We start from the raw sequence: 21,591 nt of genomic DNA, 5'->3' as shown, positions 1-21,591 counted from the left end.
GGACGCCGCCGCAGTACTGAGGAAACCTGGGTAAAGGCGCTCGGTGATGGATACAAAACCAATAATCAATAGCGTGACGAGTGGCGTCTATCTGTGTCTATTTGGCCCCCTGGGGCCTGCGAGGGGCTTTGCAGGAGCGCAGCCACCATGTTCGTGTTGAATAATGCAAAAACACAAATGTGAGCGAGGCCTTCCTTTAAGGTGTTGATGCAATTGCATGAATGGCATCAAAATGTTCAGGAACCTCTTGGTTAGATGATCTTCAGACACATAAATTAAGAATTGAAGGGTTGACGAATATTGAATGTGTAGTATTCTTTCTTTTAAAGATTTTAAGCAAGTCAGTGAGTCCCTTCCAAATACTCAAAATCCAAACCGTTTTACAAAACATCACATTTTCTTCTCATCCCACATCTAGATTTTTCATTCTAGACTCTGGTGGAGCTGCCTGGTACACAAAATCAACTTTAAAGATCTTAAGAAAACAGTGTATTTAGCCCTCTGTTTACAGCTCACCACTAAAACTCGTGGTTTTAGCGTCCTCATTCCTAATTGTCAAAATGACAATTCCCAGAATTGTGTGTTTGGCCAGCTAAAAAGTGGTACAAGAAAAAACGGGGGATGAAAGAAGGAGTTTCCTCTTTCTTGGGAGTTCGCTGAGCAGAGCAGAGATGCAGGTTATTGTTGGAAAGAATTCCAACCCTGGATAGAAATACAGCATGTTTTAGCTGATACTCGGCCTCCCTCTAGTGGCCAAACCGTGCTACTGCTCACGCCCGGCGGGGGCTGAGTGAAATGAATTCAAACAGAGACAATGTGTCTGGCAGCGTTTGGAAATCAAATACAAATGTAATTAAGGATGGAATCTTTGATTGTCACATATGATGTGCCGCTTTGTTTAGCTGCGCGCTGAGCCCGGTAACGACACTCTGCTGTGGCCGTGGCTCCCCTGCTGCTCCCTTGATTGCTGCCAGTAAATTAAAATCAAATACCCTTCCCTTGTATATCACCGGCACTTTATTCACTTATAGGTGAATTCCTTTGGGCTGCATCGATCTACATGATGAAGGAGGCGTTGGCTTTGCGCTCTGGCAACACACGCAATGCCACGTTATTGCCGCCTTAACCCCGCCAATCAGGGCCATTAGGTGTTGACAGCACAAGAACGTAGAGTGACGCCAATGTTTGATATTCACTAGATTCTCATTTTAAGGGTTTAATTTTCAAAGACATGTGCAGTCGTCTGTCTGTAACCCGTCACTGATCCCCCACGAAGCGAGAAGAATCCATCCTTCACTGCTTCGGCTTCCTCCATTTTTCCAGGGGCGTGGTGAAACGCTCAGTTCTGGAAATTAGCCCCTTTGTGATGTCACTAAAGGTAGCAATGAATCCCAAAGTAAACTGACAGCATCGTTCCCCCAGATTTTTGGCTCTGCCCTCTGCGGTGAGCTTTTTTGACTCCTTCCAAGTATGGTGAGGCATTGGTTTTAGCAGGAAGCTGTAAACAGAGGGCTCAGCGTGTTTTTTTTCTGGAGATCTAAAGAGATTTTTTTGGATAAGTGAAATAATAGTTTATCATGTGAGCTTGCTCGACTGAAGTCCTGATGAAACAAGACTGAAAGTGGGTCAACATAATACTTGAGTGACGAACTGGACTGGACATGAAAGACTGTTTGCACGACTCCAGGTTGTTAAACAACCATTCATTTCATTTTGCACATTCTATCATATTTCTCCATCGTCCTCTTCTTGTATGTTCTTATATAAATTTGTCATTACAATCGTAATGTGTTTTTTTTTTGGTGACATTTTAAAATAGGGAAAAAAATAGTTGCGTCGGCTGATTGCTGATTTCGTTGAGTATGTTACGACGTAGAAAAATAATAAGAGGAACTTCACTTCTTTAGTAATGGGCTAAAGCTGAAAGTTGATGATGTGTAATCCAGCTGCTGAATTATGATCTGATTATCCTGCACTGATGCCACTGGACGGAACAGCAACCTCTGTGAGCTGGTAGTGCGTCATCTCCTCGGTGAACATGTTACAAAGAGCTGACAGTGAATAACGAAATTCATAACAAGGCATTATGAGCCGGCGACTAACCCACTGGAGCTCCTCACCCCTGCCTGGCACACTTAAAAAGCCCAATAAAAACAGAGAAGTGTGCGTGTTTGTGCGAGCCACTGTGCACATTATTTCTTACACGCATCCTCGCTCCGCTTGATTAATGACTAAAATTACCTTTAAAAAAAAAAAGGAGAAAAAAAAAAAGCCATTTAGCCGCCTGAAAATAAAATTCTCTCATAAAACACATCTCTCCAGGACTGCCTGTAATAAAATGCCACCTGTGTGTAAAGAAAGACTTCAGTGAGTTTCCCCATTCCAAGAAATGCTTTTAATCAGAGACTTTCATTCTCCAAAATCCGTCCTGGATCCATGGCTGGCAGCAGTGCCGGTTCCACAGATGTTGCCTCCAAACCAATCACGTGAAGGAGTTGCAGCTCACGAGCTCACGGGTGCGCCGTCCCGTTTGTCAAGTCTCTTTGGAGCGCCATGCTTCCTGGTGCGTCGTGGACGCAGAGCACCGAGCGAGCCAGCAGCTCTCTGGAATGTTGCACGGCAGACAAACGAAAAGCAAAAAAGAGGCACAGTGGCAGTTTGGCACAGCAACACTCGTTCTGCTGCCGATATTGCACATTGTCGGAAAATGATTTTCATTAAACCCATGTGGTATGAAAAAACAAAAACAAAAAAAGAAATGATAAAAATGTCTTGTTGAGAATAAAAAAATAAGACATTTGCGGTTGAAATGATGTCTGCAAGTTATAAATGTGCTTTAGTGTCTATGAAAAAGTTCCAAAAAAGAACAACAATTGGTACAGCAGGACTGCGAAAACACCCAGGAAAAAAATCAGGAATTTCTGGGGTTAAAACCCAAACGACTTGAAACAAAGGATTGTCATGTCTTACCACAGCTCATCCCCAACCAACCAAAACAGGCCCTTCACCCCTCACTCCCCCCACCACCACCACCACCACCACCACATACCCCCAAACTGAAAACCACCCTGCACATCTGGATCTTGGTTAGGTGCCCCTGACTCCGCCCCCGCAGTCAATGTGCAGCCGGGGGTTGGGCTCATGTGCCCTCTGCCAGCTGAGCACTCGCAGCCCCTCGGCCAGATCGCCGATGTCGACCACCTCTCGCTTCACAGACAGTCCGGCCACGGTGTGCTCCAGCTTGCTGCGGATGCTGGAGAAAAGGCGCTGGCGGTCCACGCTCATCTCGTCGTACAGGTCGTTCAAGGCACCCTTGGTGGGTGGGATCTGCCTCAGGGGTGCAGATGATGATGAGGCTGGCAGCGGCTGAACGTCATCGCCCGTCATGGAGCCGCTGGTCTGAGTGGACGCATGGCAGGAAGAGGGGTTGCGGGGCTCCTCCCGCAGCAGCTGCAATGGCAGGAGGTGGTGAGAGGTGCTCCCAGCTAGGAGCGCCTCCTCCTCCACCTCCCAGCTTCCTCCAGCGGTGCAGTGGTTGGACGTCGCTTCAAGTTTGCAGCGGCCAGGACTCAGGGTGGCGGTGCGAGGCATCCGTGCGGGGGTGCTGGTCAGACACGCCAACTCTGCAGGCCTCCCTCCGGCTTTCCGCGGAGACGAGGCCAGCAGGTGTTTCAGGTGGTCGTGGATGCCGCTGTGGTGCAGGGTTAGGGGCAGCGACTGGGCGTAGAGGACACGGAACTCCTCGTCAAACTTCTCCGTGATCTGCCCCGAGAGCTCCACCAGGTTGCTGCTGTTGATCTTGCCGTCAGTCCAGTTGAACCTGCGCACAGTTGCGACTGAATTGATCAAATAGAAAGTGAGCGGCAAACACCCGACTGTTTGCAGCATTTTTCTCCCATCAGTCAGCGGCAAAACGAGCTTTGTGGCTCCTCTGTAACGTTACCTGTAGGATCCCGTGGCCACTTTGATCCCATCGATCAGCATGAACCTCTCGTGAACCTCCCCGGTGACCCTCCCTCCGGACCTCATGTAGTACGTGGTGCCGGTTATCGTTCGCACTCTCATTTTCTGTTTGAATTTTTTCAAAAAGGAGTGAATGAATCAGAGGCTGCAGGTGGCCCAACCCAAACCAAAATCTCACAAGGAAAGATTTTCTTTTCTTTTGCTCGGTGCCACCCGATGTTGTTGTTGACACGCCCTGGCAACACCGAGCCAAAACGCATACCTGAAGCTCATCCAGGTGAGCGCCGACGCTTTTGCACATCTGGAGGAAAGCTGTGACGCTGGACTGGTCCAGCAGGATGTAGACGGGGACGCCGCGGAGCGTGCACGCCTCCTGAAGGTCCTTAAAGATATCCAGGTCTGTCAGGGAGTCGGTAACTATGGCAATCACCTGCAATGGAAAATTACAGACGCAATATAATAGAGTGTCTCGGCTGCAGCCCGCTCTGCTGCACACCACCGTGTTTTTTTTATTATTATTATTGTCACCAAACGCAAGGTCTCATTCAAACGGGGCCGCAAATCTCTGTCAGACACAGAGATTTGCGCGCCGATGAGCTTTCTTTTGACCGTGGTCTGTTGCCATGGCAATCGGCGGCGACGCTTGGTCAGCAAACAAGTTACTTTTACAAAGGAGACAAGTAGGTGCGCTGTAGGGCCAGCCTCCATTTTCTGGAGCTTAGGAGCACACCAAGATCTCTCTTTCACAAGTAGGAATGGAATTTCCCATGCTGTGGTTAGGGCTGTGCGTTGGGAATTAGACTCGGATGTGTGTGCACATCCCCGATTTATTGTCTCCAACTGATGCCGCCCGCATGCAAGCTCAGTCTGGAGCTCCAAAAATGCAATTTGGATGATGGCGGGTGGGCGATTTTTTATTTATTTTTTTATTATTATTATCATTAATTTGGAGGGGGTAAAAAAAAAAAAGTGCTAAAATCTGGAGGCGCAGACTCTGGGCTGTTCCTGTAAAATGAACATGCCACGACAGTGTTGTTGAGAGTCGGCGGCGCTGAGCTGCGCCAAGTGAGCCGCTCAACAATGCATCAGTTAAACACAGATCAGGGCGGGTGCATAAACACCGGCGCACTGTCGTTGTAAATCACAGGCTCAATGCAGTGTTTCAAGCTCTCTAATGAAAGAGGGAGATAGAATGTAAACTTTGATGAAAAGGGGAAGAGCAAGTCGTGGCACATCTGGCACGCAGGCCCTGCTCGAGGTGCTGGAGCTGCTGCTGGAGCCGCTGCTGGAGCTGCACACTCTCACTTTGCCTTTACACCGCAGCAGCGTTTTCCTCTCACAAAGCAGGGGCCGGACTGACAGCTCTCTCATGAATATTCATGCTGCTCCTTTTCATCATTTTGGTCACTACTTTCCTTTCTGATCGTGATTTCAAAAAGCCTCAACTTCTGAATTGCCAGACCCAGATCAAGGAAATTCCACAGGGACAATCTGGCATTTATTTTAAGGGCGATACAAAAAAAAAGACATTCTCAAGAAATTTTAATAAGTGGCTACACAAACACACACATTTTTTTAATTTTTTTTTTGGCAGGCAACTATTTGATTTAATATCAGTTTGATTTTGACAAACAGCCAAAATTATATTCTTAAAACGACAACACAGGCCGTTGCTGTCATGGCAACAATGAAACCTTCAGGCCTTGAAAATGCAATTATGGACAGTATTTTCAGGGAGATAGATGCACCAAATAAAAAATAAACACTAATAAAAAGAGCCGAGCATTATAAATTATTTATGACATCGTGGTTGGCAAATGAATCAGTGTGCGTTGTGTTTTTTAGACTTTGTCCGTGCCTACCTCTTTGGCCCCGTTTATCATGCGCCTGGCCGCCTCCTTGCAGCCGTAGATGCACTCCCCGTAGCTGGGTTGGAAGTGAGCCACGGCCCGTGTGGCTCCCCGGTACGAACCGGCGGTGAATGCGGGCCAGCCCATCTCCAGCAGCGGCGGCTCCAGGTCGGACACCTCGGGGAAGTAGGTGACCGAGGAGCAGTCCGCCGAGCTACGCAGCGACTGGTCCGGCCCCTGCTCGTCCTCCCCGAGGCGGGACACGCAGCGTGGCTGGACGGCGGAGCTCCGGATCCACTGGATCTCGTCCTGCGACAGAAAGTTTGGGAGGCTCTCCCTCCGTAGGAAGTCCAAGAAATTGTCGGGGCCACCTGACAGCAGCTCCTCCAGGGCCAGCCGGTGCCTCTCGTTGTACAGTTCGCTGTTGCCGCCTTGTTTCGCGGACAACCTCAGGGGCGAGTCCTCCAGAAGCTGCGACAGATCCATGTTCTCTGGACGCTGCGTCCACCTGTCTCACCAACTGACTTGTTTACCGTTCGTAGGTAACTTTTGACCTACAGCACCAGAAAGACAAATTCGTATTTCGACCGTCCCTTCACTCCTGTCCCTCCCGGCCCCCCATTGGTTGCCGGGAAGTGGTCGAACCAGAAAGGTGTCCATTGGTTGGGTGGATTACATTGTCAGCCTGATGTAAAGCGGCCCTCATTGGCTCATTCGGAGGCAAACAAGCGTGCGGTTCCTCCCCCTTGGCTCTGCCCTGATCCGCCGAGAGAGAGCGAGCCGGGAGCTCTCACTCTGATGCCGTTTCCTGCTCCGGGGTTGCTTCAGGCCACGGTAGTCGGGCTGTGTCACGGTGTCTGTGGCGAGGTTGTGTGAGCCATGGCGGAAAAGTCTTGTTATTAATGGCGCGAAATAATCTTGCCCAGGCCTGAAATGCATGACGGCAGCAAACAATTAAAACACACACACACACACACACACACACACACACACACACACACACACACACACACGCACACACGCACACACACACAAAAAAATAAAAATAAAAATAAAAATACAGGCATGTCATGAGGACAGTGTTGTTAGTGGCTCACGAAAAATTAATGTATTTTTGTTTTTCATTATAAATTTTAATCCATAAGTGTGGACTGAAATTAGACAGTATGAAAAGCTGTGTGACGTTTTTAATGAGAAGTTAAAACGACTACAGACCCCAGAGTTCTTCTAGAAAAAATATAATAGCAATAACAAATAATTTTGCATTTTAAAAAATGAATTATTCTTCCTTCAACTTCATTTTCATTTTTGTTTTTTAAGCATTTGACACAAAAAAAAAAAAATCGTTGAATAATTAGCATTGTACCTCTCTGTGTGTAGAGGTAGAATGCTTCTCTGGGAGTGTATTATCTTCTGAGCCATTTTATTGTATTTTATTTAAGAGTAGACATGGTGTGCTTTGACACAATGAGTCCATGTGTCAGGCCTATTTGTGGGTCATGCGAAGTGGAGGAACACTGAAGATAAAGAGCATTCGGTGAAGCATATTTCACAGCAGAGTTTCACTTGCTTTATACTGAATTGGCCTCAAAAACATTTGCACTGAAACCAAAACAGCCAGCTCTCTGGGAAATTCAATCACGTTTAAAATACATTCAGTAGAGGCGCCCGACAAAGGACAACAGCATGTTTTTTGTACTCCAAAGGACCACATGGGGTTGTATTTATCTGTATTCAGCATCAAATTATTGTGGTGAAAGGGCCTGCGGGACCACAAAAACAGTGGGCTTAAATAAAGGAGCTAATGCTAGCAGCGGCGGCACAATCGCTCGGCTTCATCCCCACATAATGACGCTGTTGTGCCATCATATAACCCAGTACATGTGCACCAAGTATATGGTTGTTTTTATATATTTGCCCTATTTCTGCCAGTCCTTGCACTAAATCTCAAACACATCTCCCTCTCTGTCAGCCCAGAGCCAGGGGGCTGAGTTCCCGTCTAGTGATTCATCTTTCTGATAGATAATCTTTGTTTCCCTGACTGTATATAGCCACAGCTACAGGCAACGTCTGAACCCAGTGAGGACAAAGTGGGAGGGAAAAGTAAATCCCTGTTACTGGATGCGCTTGTAGTATGTTCATACTTTATAAGAGACAATGAGGATGTTGTATTTATTTCCGGCTACAGTCCAGGCAGCAGCAGCAAAAGAAAAAAAAATATGTGTGCACACAAAACAGGAAAATCCAGTATATTTAATTTATGCAGTGAACACATTAACATGCATGAGACATCCAGTAATAACTGTGGTTAAAGAGCTGCTCTGTGAACTACAATATTATGCTTGTCAAGCCGTGACTGTCGTCGTATTATATTCTTCCTAAATCCTTCCACTGCTGCGTTCTTCATCCCATTCGGCACTTGCGTTCATCTCTGTGCGCGTTTACGCACAGGTGAACAAGGTGACAAGGGTCTTGGCCATATGGACCACTGTTCTACTCAACCAGGCTCACATCTGTGATTTGACCAGAAGACAAAACTGTCAACTTGCTGAACGTACACGAACAACTGGGCCACACTTGCTGTGCATCTGCATCAGTGAGTGAGTTTGTTTGGTTGTTTTTTTTAAAGAAAAAGAAAAAATAAGTCTATTTTGAGGCGGCAGGCTAATAGGCCGGCGCTTTAAAATGACAATTCCCTCAACGATTAATATTCATAGCGGACAATCAAAGGGGTTTGTTTCAATTAAAATAGAAGAAGAGGAGGAGGAGGAAGGAGGAGAAAGGAGGGGATGGGGGGGGGGGGGGGAATTAAAATAAAACACGTGGCCTCATTACAGGAGGGAACCTTTAGGCTGAGTGAAACTGCGGCTCACTGAACCTCCGCTTTTAATCCCAAATTTACACAATAGCATCCATCTGCTCGGCGGCGCCATTGCAGCTGTATAACCGAATCTGTCAGAGCTGCAACACTCCGCCTCGGTCCTATAACGACATACCCAAATGTGCACTGGGGCTGCGTGCACGCTCGGCGTTAACGCCCCCTTCCCACCCTCCCCTCTTTACATACACACACACACACACACGCAGACACACTCACACGCAGACACACTCGCATGCACGCTGGGCACGCACACATCCCCATCTGATCCCCGCCCCTCTCCCAAATTTCAGATGAAAGGGCTTTTGGATTTTTTTTTTTTAATTTCTTTTTTTTTTTTTTGGATGACGCTCCGAATCACGTGTTCATAGGAAATACACTCGCTATATATTTTTTTCCTTTTTGTGTGAGTGTGTGAGTTGCAGCTGCCTCGTCCTGCGCCGCCGACCATAGTTGTTTTGCCGTCTCCTTCCATACAGTGTGGCTGTGGCGGAGCGCTAATGTAATGACGGGTTCACGCCAGTTCAGAGGGTTCACTTGAGGAGAGCTCCCATCGCCGGCTTGCCTCCACCTCCACCTCCTCCTCCTCCTCCTCTTCTCCCCCGAAAACCCGCAGCGACCGGAGCCAATATTAACATTTATTCATTTTTATACATTAATGTCGGATTCCATTTTTCCACCGCCGCCGCCGCCGACTCTTGAGGTAAGGACACGTCTGCCTGCTCCGTGTTTCAAAAAAAAAAAAAAGAGAGAGAGAAAGAAGAGAAGGGGGGAAAAGACGCTGCTGGGGTTCATGTTATTGGCGACCTCCTCAAGTTGTTTACCGAAATTGTGCTTCGCACTTGAATATTGGAATTTTTCTCCCACTCTGTCTCTCCCTCTCGGCTGGTGCCGCGTAGTCACGGCAGTTTATATCAAGTCGCCTATGTATAAAATGGCGACAGTACGTGGAGGAGGGGGTGGAGGGTTGTTGGGGTTTTTTTTTTTTTTTTTTTTTGGGAGAATATTAAAGAGTCGCGGGCGGATCGCGGGGGTCGTTTTGGCAGCTCGGTGCCTCGCGGGCTGCCGGATGGAGCCACGCGGCTTCACGCGGGCAGTTTGTCACAGTTGTGCGGACGGGAGCCCCGCCGGGGCTCCGCGCGCCTCCTCCTCGCGCTATAAGATGTGGCGTATGTGCTTATTTCGCGGACACGCAACGCGCCGCCGCCGCTGCTGTTGCCGTTCCTCCTGCTGCGACTTTGTAGCGCTCCGCAGTTTGTGACACACTTTTTCTTTTGTTTCTGAATCTCCTTCCCTGTATCTTCTTGTTTTTGTTTTTTAATTTGGCTTTAAAAACTGTGCCGTAGCAGCAGCAGACGTCGGCGGCTGATAGAGGAGGACGTTCCAAACTGCACGCCGAGTGTCAGTTTTCACTCACGCTGATCGATCGATCATTGAGTCTCTTTGCTCACGCAGCTCTTCTTCTTCTTCTTCTTCTTCTTCTTCTTCTTCTTCTTCTTCTCTGAGCAGAAAGGTAGGCAGGCCTGTGTGTCTGTGCACAGGACTCTTTCATTTCCTTCTCTTCTCCCTGCCAACATGTGCTGCTGCTGCTGCCCTTCTCTCTCCTACACACACACACACACACACACTTTGGAGCATATACAGTACGTTCAGGAGGGCTGCTCATTTTTCTAACGCCCGCACACATTTTATTTTTTCATTTTTTCATTTGTCTCTCACGCTATCAGTAAGGCTTTTGTATTAAAAGTGACAAAATCGCACAGTTGTTGTGTGATCGCTGACACCGCCACCACATAAACACTGACCTATCTTCCCGATGCCATGTGACTGCCTCTGACTGACTTTGGACCTCTGTGCTGACTAATGTTGCCTCCGTTGGATCTTGTGTGGGCTCACAACAGCGAGGCAAGCGCCACGCCGCTCCGAGCCGCCAGATAAACAGGCGGTGATTCACTGGAAATTTTTTGGAATGTGTTTTAATTATTTAACCGTGTAAGCTTGTTATATATAATGTAGGTCATGGAAACGGCTGTGCACGACACGTCTGGCAGCGAGGGTTTTTCCCTCTGTTGGACCGGCTGGTTTTGCGACGGCGTGGCTCCGGCACACGTTCCTCAGCTCTGTTGGTTAATAAATTATTATTTTTTTTTTTTTTACCATTATTTATTTATTTATTTTTGTCTCCAGGCTTGTGCGACGATCAGCCAAACAAAGGTAAATGAGCTCTGGCTGCGCGGATCAGGCGGCTGAGGCCGGGGCTCAGCTTTGGCCCCGGCGAGTCGAGTGTGTGTGGAGGTTTTCACTCCAGCAGGACGCTCACACTGGGGGAATGTCAATTCCCTTTGTGGATCCCTGGGAACGCTCTTCCATCTCCCTTCTCGGAACTGCTCTAATGAGGCCAGGCATATTGCCTTTCATCCGTCACTCCCTGCAATTAGGCACAGCTCGCAGTTTTTCGTTATGGCCTCGGCAAAGTGTTTGTATACATAGACACAATGCAGCGGGCCACGGCTGCCCACTCCTCCCCTCCGCTCGAGCCGTGCCGAGCCGAGCCGAGCCGAGCCGAGTGGCACCCGTGCACGCCCGCCACCCCACCCCCTCCCCCACCGTGTACCTGGAAAGCCGTACTTGTAATCATTTTCCGCAGGCTGTTTTGCAACAGCCGTCATCCTGGATGTTGTTTGTGCGTGCTCCTCCGTGCCCCCCCCACCACCCCTCATCACCCGCCCACCCGCTTCACTCCGCCCCGCTCCGCCTCCCAGCCGAAAAAGCCAATCGCCAGCCAGGGTACGTCAAGAAAGATCATATGGTGGTGATTTGCAAGATTTAGCCGACATGGAGTGTATAACATTCCCGGAGTTCAGAGAGGAGCGTCAGACATTTAATGCCAACCAGATCTATTCCGCAGCCATTTTTATACAAACAAGCATTCAGGACCGCGGCGCGCCTCGAGATCCTCCATAAATTCTGCGAACCACAATGCAGACTCTCAGTCGCCCCCTCCCACCCCCCCTTCGCCCCACACATCAACCCCGCACCCCCCGCCGGTGGAAAAGAGCGACGTTCTGTACAGGTTCACTTCTTATTTGGCCCTTTCATCCCCACCATTCGTGTGTTGCTTTTTGTCGCCAGACTCATTGGTGTTGCAGCCGGCGGCGGCTCAAAAGCCTCAGTGAAACAGTGTGTTTGCACAGTTTCAACCAAAGAAACGCCGGCCGGTCGGCTGGCTGGCTGGCTGGCTGGCTGGCTGGCTGGCTGGCTGGCTGGCGGAGGGGGCGAGCGGGGAAAAGAGCCCCTGCCACTTCCTCTGTCCCACGCAAGAAAGGTTTGGTCAGCAGGAGTTGGCGTGTTTCGCCAGGCTGTGATGTCAGCCATTTTAGGACGGACGGCACAATGCGCCGCCGTTGCCGCCGCCGCCGCCACCGCCGCCATCTTTCTTCCCCTCCCTTCTGAAGTTGCCAAATGAACGCCTGTAGTCTTGGCCACAGAACTGAAGAAGTTATTCATCAAAAGTGATGCAAAAAAAGGGTGCGTGACTCAGATTTTTTTCTCCTTCGTCTTCCCTCCTTCCTGTGAACACCACGGCTTGTTTGTCTGTCATTCATCTGGGCAACAGATAGCAGGGTTTTTGTTTGTTTTTGGGGCCAAAACGGGACAAGCGGACATAAATCTATGTATCGTTCGTTTGTTCGTTTCTCAAAATAAAACGAGAAAGAACGAAATGACTCGTTTTTCTTAATTCAATATCTGTTTCGACAACCATAATGAAAAAAAAAGGATAGCAAATTGTTTTTCCGATTCCCGATTTTGCGCTGAATTGAAGAAAATGTACAAACAGAGAAATTTGGGCGATTGTGCAATTTGGATACTGCAAGGCGTGTGACTCTGGAAGTTTTCTGCCATGCCTATGCGAGAGATTTTCTCTTTTTTTATTTTGAAATAACGAAATACCAAATGACACACGGATTAACGTATCATCGACGCAGCGGGGGTTCAGCGGCACGGCGGTGGAACTGGGAGGAATTCCGCGTCGCCGCGGAAGGGAAGGGACAGCCGAGCGGTCGCAGTCGCCCAAAGTTGCCCCAAAGAGACGTCCAGTGGGTGGCGCTTTAAGTTTGTTAGGGTGGTGGGTGAAGGCGTGGAGGGGGGGGTGAGGTCTGAGTGTGTACGTCTAAGGCTGTGTGTGTGTGTGTGTCTCGAGGTTGGTGGGTGTGGGCGAGTGACTCCACTGTCTGTGTGTGGCATAGTGGGCAAGGGGAAGAGAGGGGTTGCCATGGCGATGTTAACACATGAGTGGCACCAGCGACCGGTCTCCCAGCAGACCAGGCTGCAGTCGTGGATGTTGGTGGAGGCGGGGGGGCAAGGGGGTGAGGTATTTGCGTGACTGTGTGTGTGTGTGTGTGTGTGTGTGTGTGTGTGTGTGTGTGTGTGTGTGTGTGTGTGTGTGTGTGTAAGGAGGGAGGACCTGTATCTCACACACACACACACACAAACACGCCCATGTAGAGAAAGCCTCGCCGCCGCCGCCGCCACTCTTCAGCAGAACTCGTGCGCCGTCTTCAGTCCTTCGCCGAGGACCCCGATGACTGATAGCAAATTGTTTTTCAGCGCACGTAACGCCCGAGCCTGACACTTATTCATTCTGGCAGGCGTACAGTGCCATTTACGCACAAAGACCACCAAACTGTCCCCCGCAACTGAAACTGCTTCACCCTGACCGCCGCCGCCGCTGCTGCCACCACCAGCGAGGGGGAGAAAAGGAACAAGTTAGTCCTCGCAGGTCACATGAGGAGACACCCAGACACAGAAGGAAAGAGGACAATCACAATTCAACTGACAGCCACAAAAAGGCTCACGTTCCCCTTTTAAACGAGGCGCTATTGTTCCTGACCTCCTATGGCAGACAGTAATTGCTCTCGGCTCTCTTCTCCAGGCTCTGGGTTCTGGGTCCTAGGCTCTGGGTTCTGGGTCCTGGGCTCTGGACTCTGGGTTCTGGGTTCTGGGTTCTGGGCTCCGGCTCTGGGCTCCGGCTCTGGGTTCTGGGCTCTGGGCTCTGGGCTCTGGGCTCTGGGCTCTGGACTCTGGACTCTGGGCTCTTCTCTGGGTTCTAGACTCTCTTCGCTGGGCTTTGGACTCTGCCTTCTATCTGCTGCTGCAGCTGATCCACTCACGTGATGTTAATCTATTTAATGGACATTTGGCAGAAAATGCTCAACCACCCCCAACCCCCTTTGTGTTTTTTAAAAATTTGTCAGGAGTTCCCCTTAGCTGAACTAACACACACAGCATCATTTGGTTTGTTTGTTTTGCCACTGATCACCGTCAGAGTGAATTGTCACCCAAACAGCGATCGCCTGAGACGTTGAGTCTTAATTCTCAACTATAGTCCTGCCGTTGACATTTCGTCTCTTCTGTTTGTGTGTTTTTTCTGTGCGTTGTTTTCTTTTTTCTTGTTTTTTCTTTTTTTCTTTTTTTCTTTTTTCCGCTCGTGCCGTAGCTGCCACGCCGAGAAACTCCTCGCCGCTTCGTTCCTGCTCAAAGAGAGAGGAAGGCACAGCAGTGCAGGTGCGAAGTGCCGCCGAGGTGAGGAGGCTGCGTGGTGTGTGTGTGTGTGTGTGTGTGTGTGTGTGTGTGTGTGTGTGTGTGTGTGTGTGTGTGTGCGTGCGTGCGTGCGTGCGTGCGTGCGTGCGTGTGTGTCTGGAGACGTGCGCCGTGCGAGGTGTCAGCGGGGAGACGGCGGCGCCTGTCATCATCATCAGTCATCCTCTCACTTCACTCCCCGAACGCCGGAGTTTCGTCTTCCTTTGTCCTTCCTCCTCCTCCTGCCCCCCCCCCCCCCCAACCCCTCTCTCCTCCCTCTCCCCCCTCCGCTGCTTTCACGTCCTCATTCATGTGACAGGCGTCGCGGCAGACAAACACCGATCCCTGCTGCCTGGTGTCAACTGCAGGTGACCCGGCAGTCTGGGAGCGTCGGCATCGGTGGGGCTGTTTTGAATTAAATTTTAATGCGCCGGAGCCAATTTGCAGGCCGGCCTCGGCCGCCGCCACTGCCGCCAGCCAGCCGCTACCGGCGGCGGATGGGCCGCGCTCTCTTTGCCGTTGTTGTATCGTAATTACTGCAGCGGTTTATGAGGTGACGGCGCAGAGGGGGCGGGGGGGGCGGGGGAGACGCGCAGCTGAAATTGGAGCCCCGCTCTCAGCTGTTTGCCGTGTAAAAGCACGACGAATATGATTAAAATTTAACGAGATGTAAATATTGTTATGACGCCGTCGGCGTGGGCGACTCGCCACCGAGCAGAGTCAACCTGGGAAGCTGCCGAGCTGAATCCCAAACCACACGTCACGTTTTTTTTTAAGCTCATCAAAGAGTGCAACCCTCGGCCCGGATCGGCTCGGCTCGGTTCAACCCGGCTCGGCCCAGTTTGCCTCGACCTGACCCGGCTCAGCCTGGGACACTGACCCGTCGGAGCGTCGGCCAAACCTCCTCTGGTCCAGCAGGGTTCCTCTTCCTGGGTGTCTGGGACACTGGGCACCAGAGACCGGGGGGTGTGTGTGTGTGGGGCGGGGGGGGTTTCCGCGCCGTCTACCTGGCGGATGAAACACGAGGCCGGGCCTTTCAGAGGGAACCATTCAGCTCCCCCCTGCCGCCCCCGCAGGCCCTCGTCCTGTGTCTCGCCTGCCTGATAAAGAAGCTCTTTTCATGCCATAGCTGACCTGATTCTTTATGTAACCTTTACCAACTTTGTTTTTCTCCCTGGTCTCGCCCGGTCCGGTCCGGGCTGCTTTTCTTTCCTGGGCGAGCGCCGCTCCGACAGAGCACGGCATCTGCCTGGTGGGCCGGTGCCCCCCTCCAGGCGCAGCCACACGAGTCGCCAGCCAGAAGTTGCTTTATCTTGTCGCCGTCTTGTGAATGATGGTGGTTCCATAGCATAGCGCCGTCTCTCCCCCTCTCTCTTTCCCTCTCTCTCCCTCTCTCTCTCCCTCTCTCTGGCACAGATGTTTGGGGCGTGCATGACTTCATCCATCTGCGGCATTAAGGCTCCCTCCTAAATCCCTCTTTCGGCGGAACAAATTCAATGAACGCCGTGTCCTCACCGGGGGTTAATCGAGTGCGCCGCCGCCGCTGCCGCAGCATATTATGACCTCTCTGGCGGCAAAACATACAGCACATGGCCGCTCCTGCATGCAGCAAAGTGGGATTACCGCATAAGATGCCGGTGACCTAGTTTTTTTCTTTTTCCGTTGTTGTTTGTTTTGCTTTGTTTTGGGTTTTTTTACTTTAGCATCGTGCTGGAAGAGCCGCGGGTGCAAATTAATAAGGGACGGGTGCGAGAGCTCGGTCGGCGCTTGGCGCCTGCCGTCGGGCCACTTGTTTGAGGGTTTCTTTTTTTTTTAATTCTGGAGCGGCTTCATATTTTATTTACCGTCCAGACGGCGCGGCGCACATCGATGAGAGTCTGGGAAAGTGCTTTATGTCCGCGCTCAAACATGGCGAGGCGGAGAACTGCTGAGGAAATTGTGGATATCATCATTCGTGAATGAAAGTACAAAAAAATGTTTTTTTTGAAAAAAGTAATTAAAGTGTTAAATTAAAAGAAGAAGCCAAGAGTCACGTAGAGGCTTTTTCAGTTTCACAAAGGAAGACGAGCAGTTTGCAGAGGCTGTGAGAGAGAGGGAGAGACAGAGAGAGAGAGAGAGAGAGAGAGAGAGAGAGAGAGAGTCAGGAGTTCATGGAGCAAACGCAGGGCGAAGACGTTTCATCTCTGATGCTGTTTCTGATGGGGCTTTTCACATTTTGGTCTCTCCTGCGTTAGAACAGCCATACGATTTCCCATATGTCTAAATTGACAAAGCGTGCACCGGCCTTTTGTGAGAAAATAAAAAGATGGCCAACGCAGGCGGGCCGCTTCCATCTGCACTGCTGCTTATTTTGTGTGAAGGGAAGCAGTGTGGACGTGGTTTGCTCGCGGCTCAGTGCAGCCGCTGCCCAATATATTTCCTTGTATGAAAGTGTGCGAGTCCGGTTGAAGACGGGATGAGATGGGCTGAGCCTGAAGCGGGTAAAATAGCTTCGGATGTGCTTGTTGTAACCTTTTCAAAACCCCAGGAGAATTTTTTTTCTTTGCTTTTTTTTTTTTTCTTCTTCCTATTCCATAACGCCGCTGTTGTTGGCTGACTCACTTGACGCTCCTCCAGTCACCTGCTCTCACCTCAGAGTGAAGGTGCTCACTCTCACCCGCGAGCTAATTTCACCTCCTTGTGTCTGCTGTGCGATATTAAACCGGAGAGGAACAGGACAAACCGACCTGGAGCATGTGACACGTTTCAATATCCTAAACTAGAAAATCTTCCCATTCTGCCAGGATAAATTTTCATATTTTAAAAGGGTAATACCTACACAAACAAGGCGGGTTTTGACAAATATTTTCTCCCGACAAATACGCAATGTGCATATTTTTGCATATTCGCCAAGGCTACAGACCAAGTGGAACAGCTGGCAAGGTTGGATATTAGATACCGACTCGATTATTTGGGAGTGGTGAAGAGCATCCCACACGACAGAGGGAAAATTCCCAGTGCAGCGCGTGGACGAGATTTATTTCCTGATATTAACTCTCTTCAGCGGGGAGCCTTGTGCTATCATCAGGATTCTTAACACTGATTCAAACAAAGCGCATCGCATTTATATGATAATCACTTCAGCTGTAGCGCCGCCGCTTCCAGCCCATCAGCATTTTTATAGCATGTTTTGTGAAAACCATGAAGCCTTGCTAAAAATAATTCCGTGGACACATGCCACCACTAATTAGCAGAGCCAACCCTATGGTAACAGTAGAGCAAACAACAAATATCCCAGAGATTAGAAATTCATTTTTAGCTGTCTCCTGTTTCCTAATGCTCTTTTCTTCCCCCCCAAACTCATAAAAGACGACAGCTGGGCAGAAGTCTGTAAATCAAAGAAATTAAGTAGAGCAGCGCATGGCCTGCTTGATTGACAGCAGCCCGCCCGGGTCTGTGTGTGTGTGTGTGTGTGTGTGTGTGTGTGTGTGTGTGTGTGTGTGTGTGTGTGTGGGGTCTGGATAAGTAAAACACAAAAGGAAGCAATAAAATCCTGGATATTCGTTTTTTCCAAGACCTACAATAGTGAATTATAATTTTAAAACGTGGTGAAAATAATTAATGGTCAAGAACCAGAATGTCTTTTCACATTTTATGCCACATATAAATTTATATTAGAAGAATTGTACAGCATATGATTAAAATAATATTTCTGGTGTTTTATGTTATCTCTTTCAGTGTTCCAAAAATACAAAAAAATATATTTTTTAGCTTTACACTGATAAAAAAAAAAAAAAATCCAAGTGTCAGGCTCTTTTCACTGTCACTGCATCTAATTATTATCATGTCATATGTTTTTAATTTTAAAGATGTTCAGGTATTATAATGCGGTTTCATTATAGCAATCTAATACCAGGTGATTGTCAAGACTTTGAAATATACATATATTCATGTACAAGTGTAATCACAAAAACAATTCATCATTTGCTGTTAATGAGGATTTATATTATCATACACACCACCCGTATTTAATCACCGCCCAGAACATGGATCCTCGTGTAGTTTTGCATTTTCATCCTGACGTCTCCACTCGTACAAAGACGATTTAAACTGTCCTAACCAAGAAAGCAATTATGAAAAACAAAAGCAAAAAACATCATAAAACATGTAGGTGACTCATTCTACCACTCCAATCACATTTTATTGAGGTGATAAAGCAACTATGGGTATATGTCACGCTGAAAATACATTTGTATCTATCTGCTTTTATTGCTTTCTCACATGTAGATAGCACTCAGTCCTACACACGGGTCAGGAGACTCATGTGCCTCTCCTTTGTTGTACTCCTCCCTCACAGGTTCCTTGGGAGCTGCTAAACTTGTCCATGTGACAGGAGTCAGGAGTCCTTCGGTGGAAGAGGGCATGAAGCAACACTGTAATAGCAAAGTGGCTGGTCCATGACACTAAACTCCACAAGACCCTCTCCACTCTCCACCCACCCTCTGTTTTCATCACACCGGTTCAGCAATCGCTTACTGTCACATCTACACCAGGCTGCACAATGGCGAGCAAGAGGAAGTCCAACATACCCTGCATGATACCCTCCAAATCCAAACACGCGCGTGAGGAAATCATACTGGGCTCTCTGCCGGAGCTCCTGCCGACAATCCCAGAGGACAGCATACTCAGCATCTCAGGAGAAGAGTCCAGCCATTTCTGTCACAGCTCTTCAAAAGCCGACACCGGCTCTGAGACGCAGAAAGGAGGTACGTACAGCTGTCCAAAGTGCCGTTTTGAGTCCAGAGACCTAAACTACTTTTTGGATCACATGCACAACCGCCACTTAGACTTCAGGGCCCAGCCCACCTTTTACTGCCTGGACTGCGGGGTGTCAGTTGTACGCTTCGAGGCCCTGGCGCTGCATAATGCTAACACCCACCCTAAGATAATGGAAGGGTTGGTCACCGCCTCCCTGACTGTCAACAAGAGGGACGGAGTAACAACAGTGGAGCAGAGCCTCTTCACGGAAAATCGAGAAGACTACAGAGAATCTGGAATCTCCCTCACCAAAACACCAATTGCAAAGATGATGAAAGCCAAGGGTGAGCACAAGAAGATTGTTGTTTCACACACCGTCGAGGTACGGAAGATAGACACTGGAATGGATGTAGACCCCAGCATGCTGAATAATGTGCCTGAACTCCTAAACGGGGCTCTCAGTGTTTCTGCTGCCCCAGCTATGCCGAGGACCTCTGTCGCCCATGTGAATTCGTCGACACTGTCCACCCAAGTCTTTCACCAGCACACTCCCTCCCTTTACTCTCCCTCATCCACTGATTCCAATAAAGACCTTCCAAAGGTGATGATCCCACTCAGCAGTATCCCCACCTACGATGCCGCCATGGACACCAGCAGCTTTCTCAAGACATCCTTTGGCAAGTTCCCCTACCCGACCAAAGCCGAACTCTGCTACCTGACGGTGGTCTCAGACTTCCCCGAAGAGCAGATAAAACTGTGGTTTACTGCCCAAAGGCTAAAGCAGGGCATCAGTTGGTCTCCGGAAGAGATCGAGGAGGCCCGGAGGAAGATGTTCAATACTGTGTTCCAGGGAGGAGCGCCTAAAAAACAACCTGCCGCACAACAGCGTGTCAATCACTTTGTAACCCACCACACTGTTGCCGCCCATCCAGGCTCAAAAGGACCAAACTTTCCAATGGCTAAAGTTCCTTACGGCAGTCTGAAAACCAGGCCTCCCGGGGTGATCGCCACGCAGGCAAACCTGTCAACCAACCCACATGTCACCCGGCTCTCGTATTCGACTCCAATTGTTCCCCCTGAGTTTCAGTCCATAGTCAGAACAGCAAAGGTACTGACCAGGAACACCCAACCTGCTGCAGCGGAGCCAGACAAGAGTAACGGTCTCAGCCTAGACGCGGCTGGGAGCAGCGGTTGTGTCAGTAGCACCAGCATCGTCAGTCGAAGCAGCAGTAGCAGCAGTAGTTGCAGTAGCAGCAGCAACTATTCCAACAGTAATAACGGATGTGACGCTGTCGTCCGGAAAATGGTGCACAACAGCAGCCCGGCCAACGGCGTTGCCACTTGCTCTGCCAACATTAGCAATAATGAGGAGCACTGCGTCGCCAACGGGAAAGCAAACGTCAACAGCAACGGCCCCCCAGTCGGACCGGACGGTTCCACCGCAGCGCAGAACCAAGTCAACATTGACAGTACCAGCAAATCCATCGTCACCTGCACCAATCACAACAGCGGCTTCATCAGCCCCCAGGAGCCGGCCCGCCCCTCCGTTTCCGTCGCTGAACACAACAACATCCACAAAGCCATCAACAGCAGTATTAACAGCGAATACCCGGGCCCTGCCTGCGGGGACAGTACCCCCAACGTCAACCACGCCAGCAAATCTCCCACTGAAAGCACCAGCACCACTGTCGCCCCTAAAGGCACTTCGTCCATCCTAGACGAGGGGAGAGGAGGCAAGGATTTTTCCAAGGCAGGCATGTCGATCCTGCAGCAACTCATCAAGGACGATGACCCACTCACCAAGAATCGAGGCTGCTCCGACATGAAAGTGAACCCCATGAAGCTCAGCTTCAAGAGAATGAAGATGAGCGAGAACGACGGCAACTGCGATGGCGGCCATCAGGAGAAGAAGCCCGAGATAACCGAAGTGTCCGCTGCTCTGCCGTTGTTCCCACCGCCTTGGGGTAACAAGACCCCCCAGCAGTTGAACGTCCTCCGGCAGGTGTTCTCCAGCACCCACTGGCCCAGCAGTCAGCAGTACGAGGACCTGAGCGTCAAGACAGGCCTCCCCAAGTCAGAGGTGGTGCGCTGGTTCAGCGACAGTCGCTACAGCCAGAAGAACGGGCAGCTGAAGTGGCTGGAGACCTACCTGCGACCGTCGGTCGACTTAGAGGAAGCCCAGGGAGCTGGCGGCACCGAACACAAGTCGCCAAAGGACCTCGCCGCGACCAAAAAGAAACTGATTGAGCAGAGCCTGAGCAAGCACCTCGACGGAGAGGCAGCACTGAACTCAGGACAGCGGCTTGTGTGGCAGGATTCATACTCACCGCTGCTGGGCCTGATCGGTTCCGGGCGGGGTGCCGAGCGGGGCCACGCTGAAGATTTGGCGCAACAGGGGGTCCTACCGGACCACTGGACCACTGAGAGGGCCGAGGACCAGCAGCAGCCAGGGGCCACCCAGTCTCTCATGGAGCAGCAGGCAGATGCCAGTCAGGCCAGGTATGCTGACTTAAACTCTCCGATAAAACTCTTCAAGACTGTATTTGAAGTACCCTGCAATATTTTTTTTTTTACAAGCTCAGT

The 21,591-nt window shown here is 49.9% G+C and overlaps 2 protein-coding genes across 11 annotated transcripts in view; one reads left to right on the top strand and one right to left on the bottom strand.

The window, feature by feature from the left end:
* The window catches only part of zhx3a (zinc fingers and homeoboxes 3a), a 54,931-nt gene that overhangs the window by 31,675 nt on the left and 1,665 nt on the right, over positions 1 to 21,591 (top strand). For 5 of the 10 annotated variants that reach the window (XM_076047845.1, XM_076047849.1, XM_076047847.1 and 2 more), the window contains one exon: positions 18,608 to 21,507. In XM_076047845.1, coding sequence (XP_075903960.1) covers positions 18,812 to 21,507 — 2,696 coding nt within the window. In that variant the 5' untranslated portion in view covers positions 18,608 to 18,811. Of the gene's footprint in view, positions 1 to 8,930; positions 9,395 to 14,188; positions 14,275 to 15,687; positions 15,909 to 18,607; positions 21,508 to 21,591 lie in introns of those variants that run through there. The other 5 variants (XM_076047850.1, XM_076047848.1, XM_076047851.1 and 2 more) reach the window with 5 other exon arrangements.
* Positions 2,381 to 6,436, bottom strand: fam83d (family with sequence similarity 83 member D). The gene is made up of 4 exons (XM_076047855.1): positions 5,826 to 6,436; positions 4,226 to 4,393; positions 3,944 to 4,068; positions 2,381 to 3,820 (listed from the first exon to the last, which is right to left on the bottom strand). Exons 1-4 carry the CDS (start codon positions 6,297 to 6,299, stop codon positions 3,088 to 3,090), a joined length of 1,500 nt encoding a protein of 499 aa, XP_075903970.1. The 5' UTR covers positions 6,300 to 6,436; the 3' UTR covers positions 2,381 to 3,087.

Source organism: Nelusetta ayraudi, unplaced genomic scaffold, assembly GCF_046127955.1.
Source record: "Nelusetta ayraudi isolate G7.1 ecotype Tasmania unplaced genomic scaffold, CSIRO-AGI_Nayr_v1 ptg000096l, whole genome shotgun sequence".
NCBI lineage: Eukaryota > Metazoa > Chordata > Actinopteri > Tetraodontiformes > Monacanthidae > Nelusetta > Nelusetta ayraudi.
The sequence above is the reverse complement of the archived record's forward strand: the minus strand, read 5'-3'. Positions and strand labels throughout refer to the sequence as shown.

What these genes read in the sequence shown, in the direction of transcription:
- fam83d (XM_076047855.1), bottom strand. Translation starts at nt 6,299, where the DNA reads ATGGATCTGTCGCAGCTTCTGGAGGACTCGCCCCTGAGGTTGTCCGCG. An exon ending in CTCACCTGGATGAGCTTCAG is followed by an intron (nt 4,069 to 4,225) that starts GTATGCGTTTTG and finishes AAATTCAAACAG; the next exon opens with AAAATGAGAGTGCGAACGAT. An exon ending in GTGGCCACGGGATCCTACAG is followed by an intron (nt 3,821 to 3,943) that starts GTAACGTTACAG and finishes AACTGTGCGCAG; the next exon opens with GTTCAACTGGACTGACGGCA.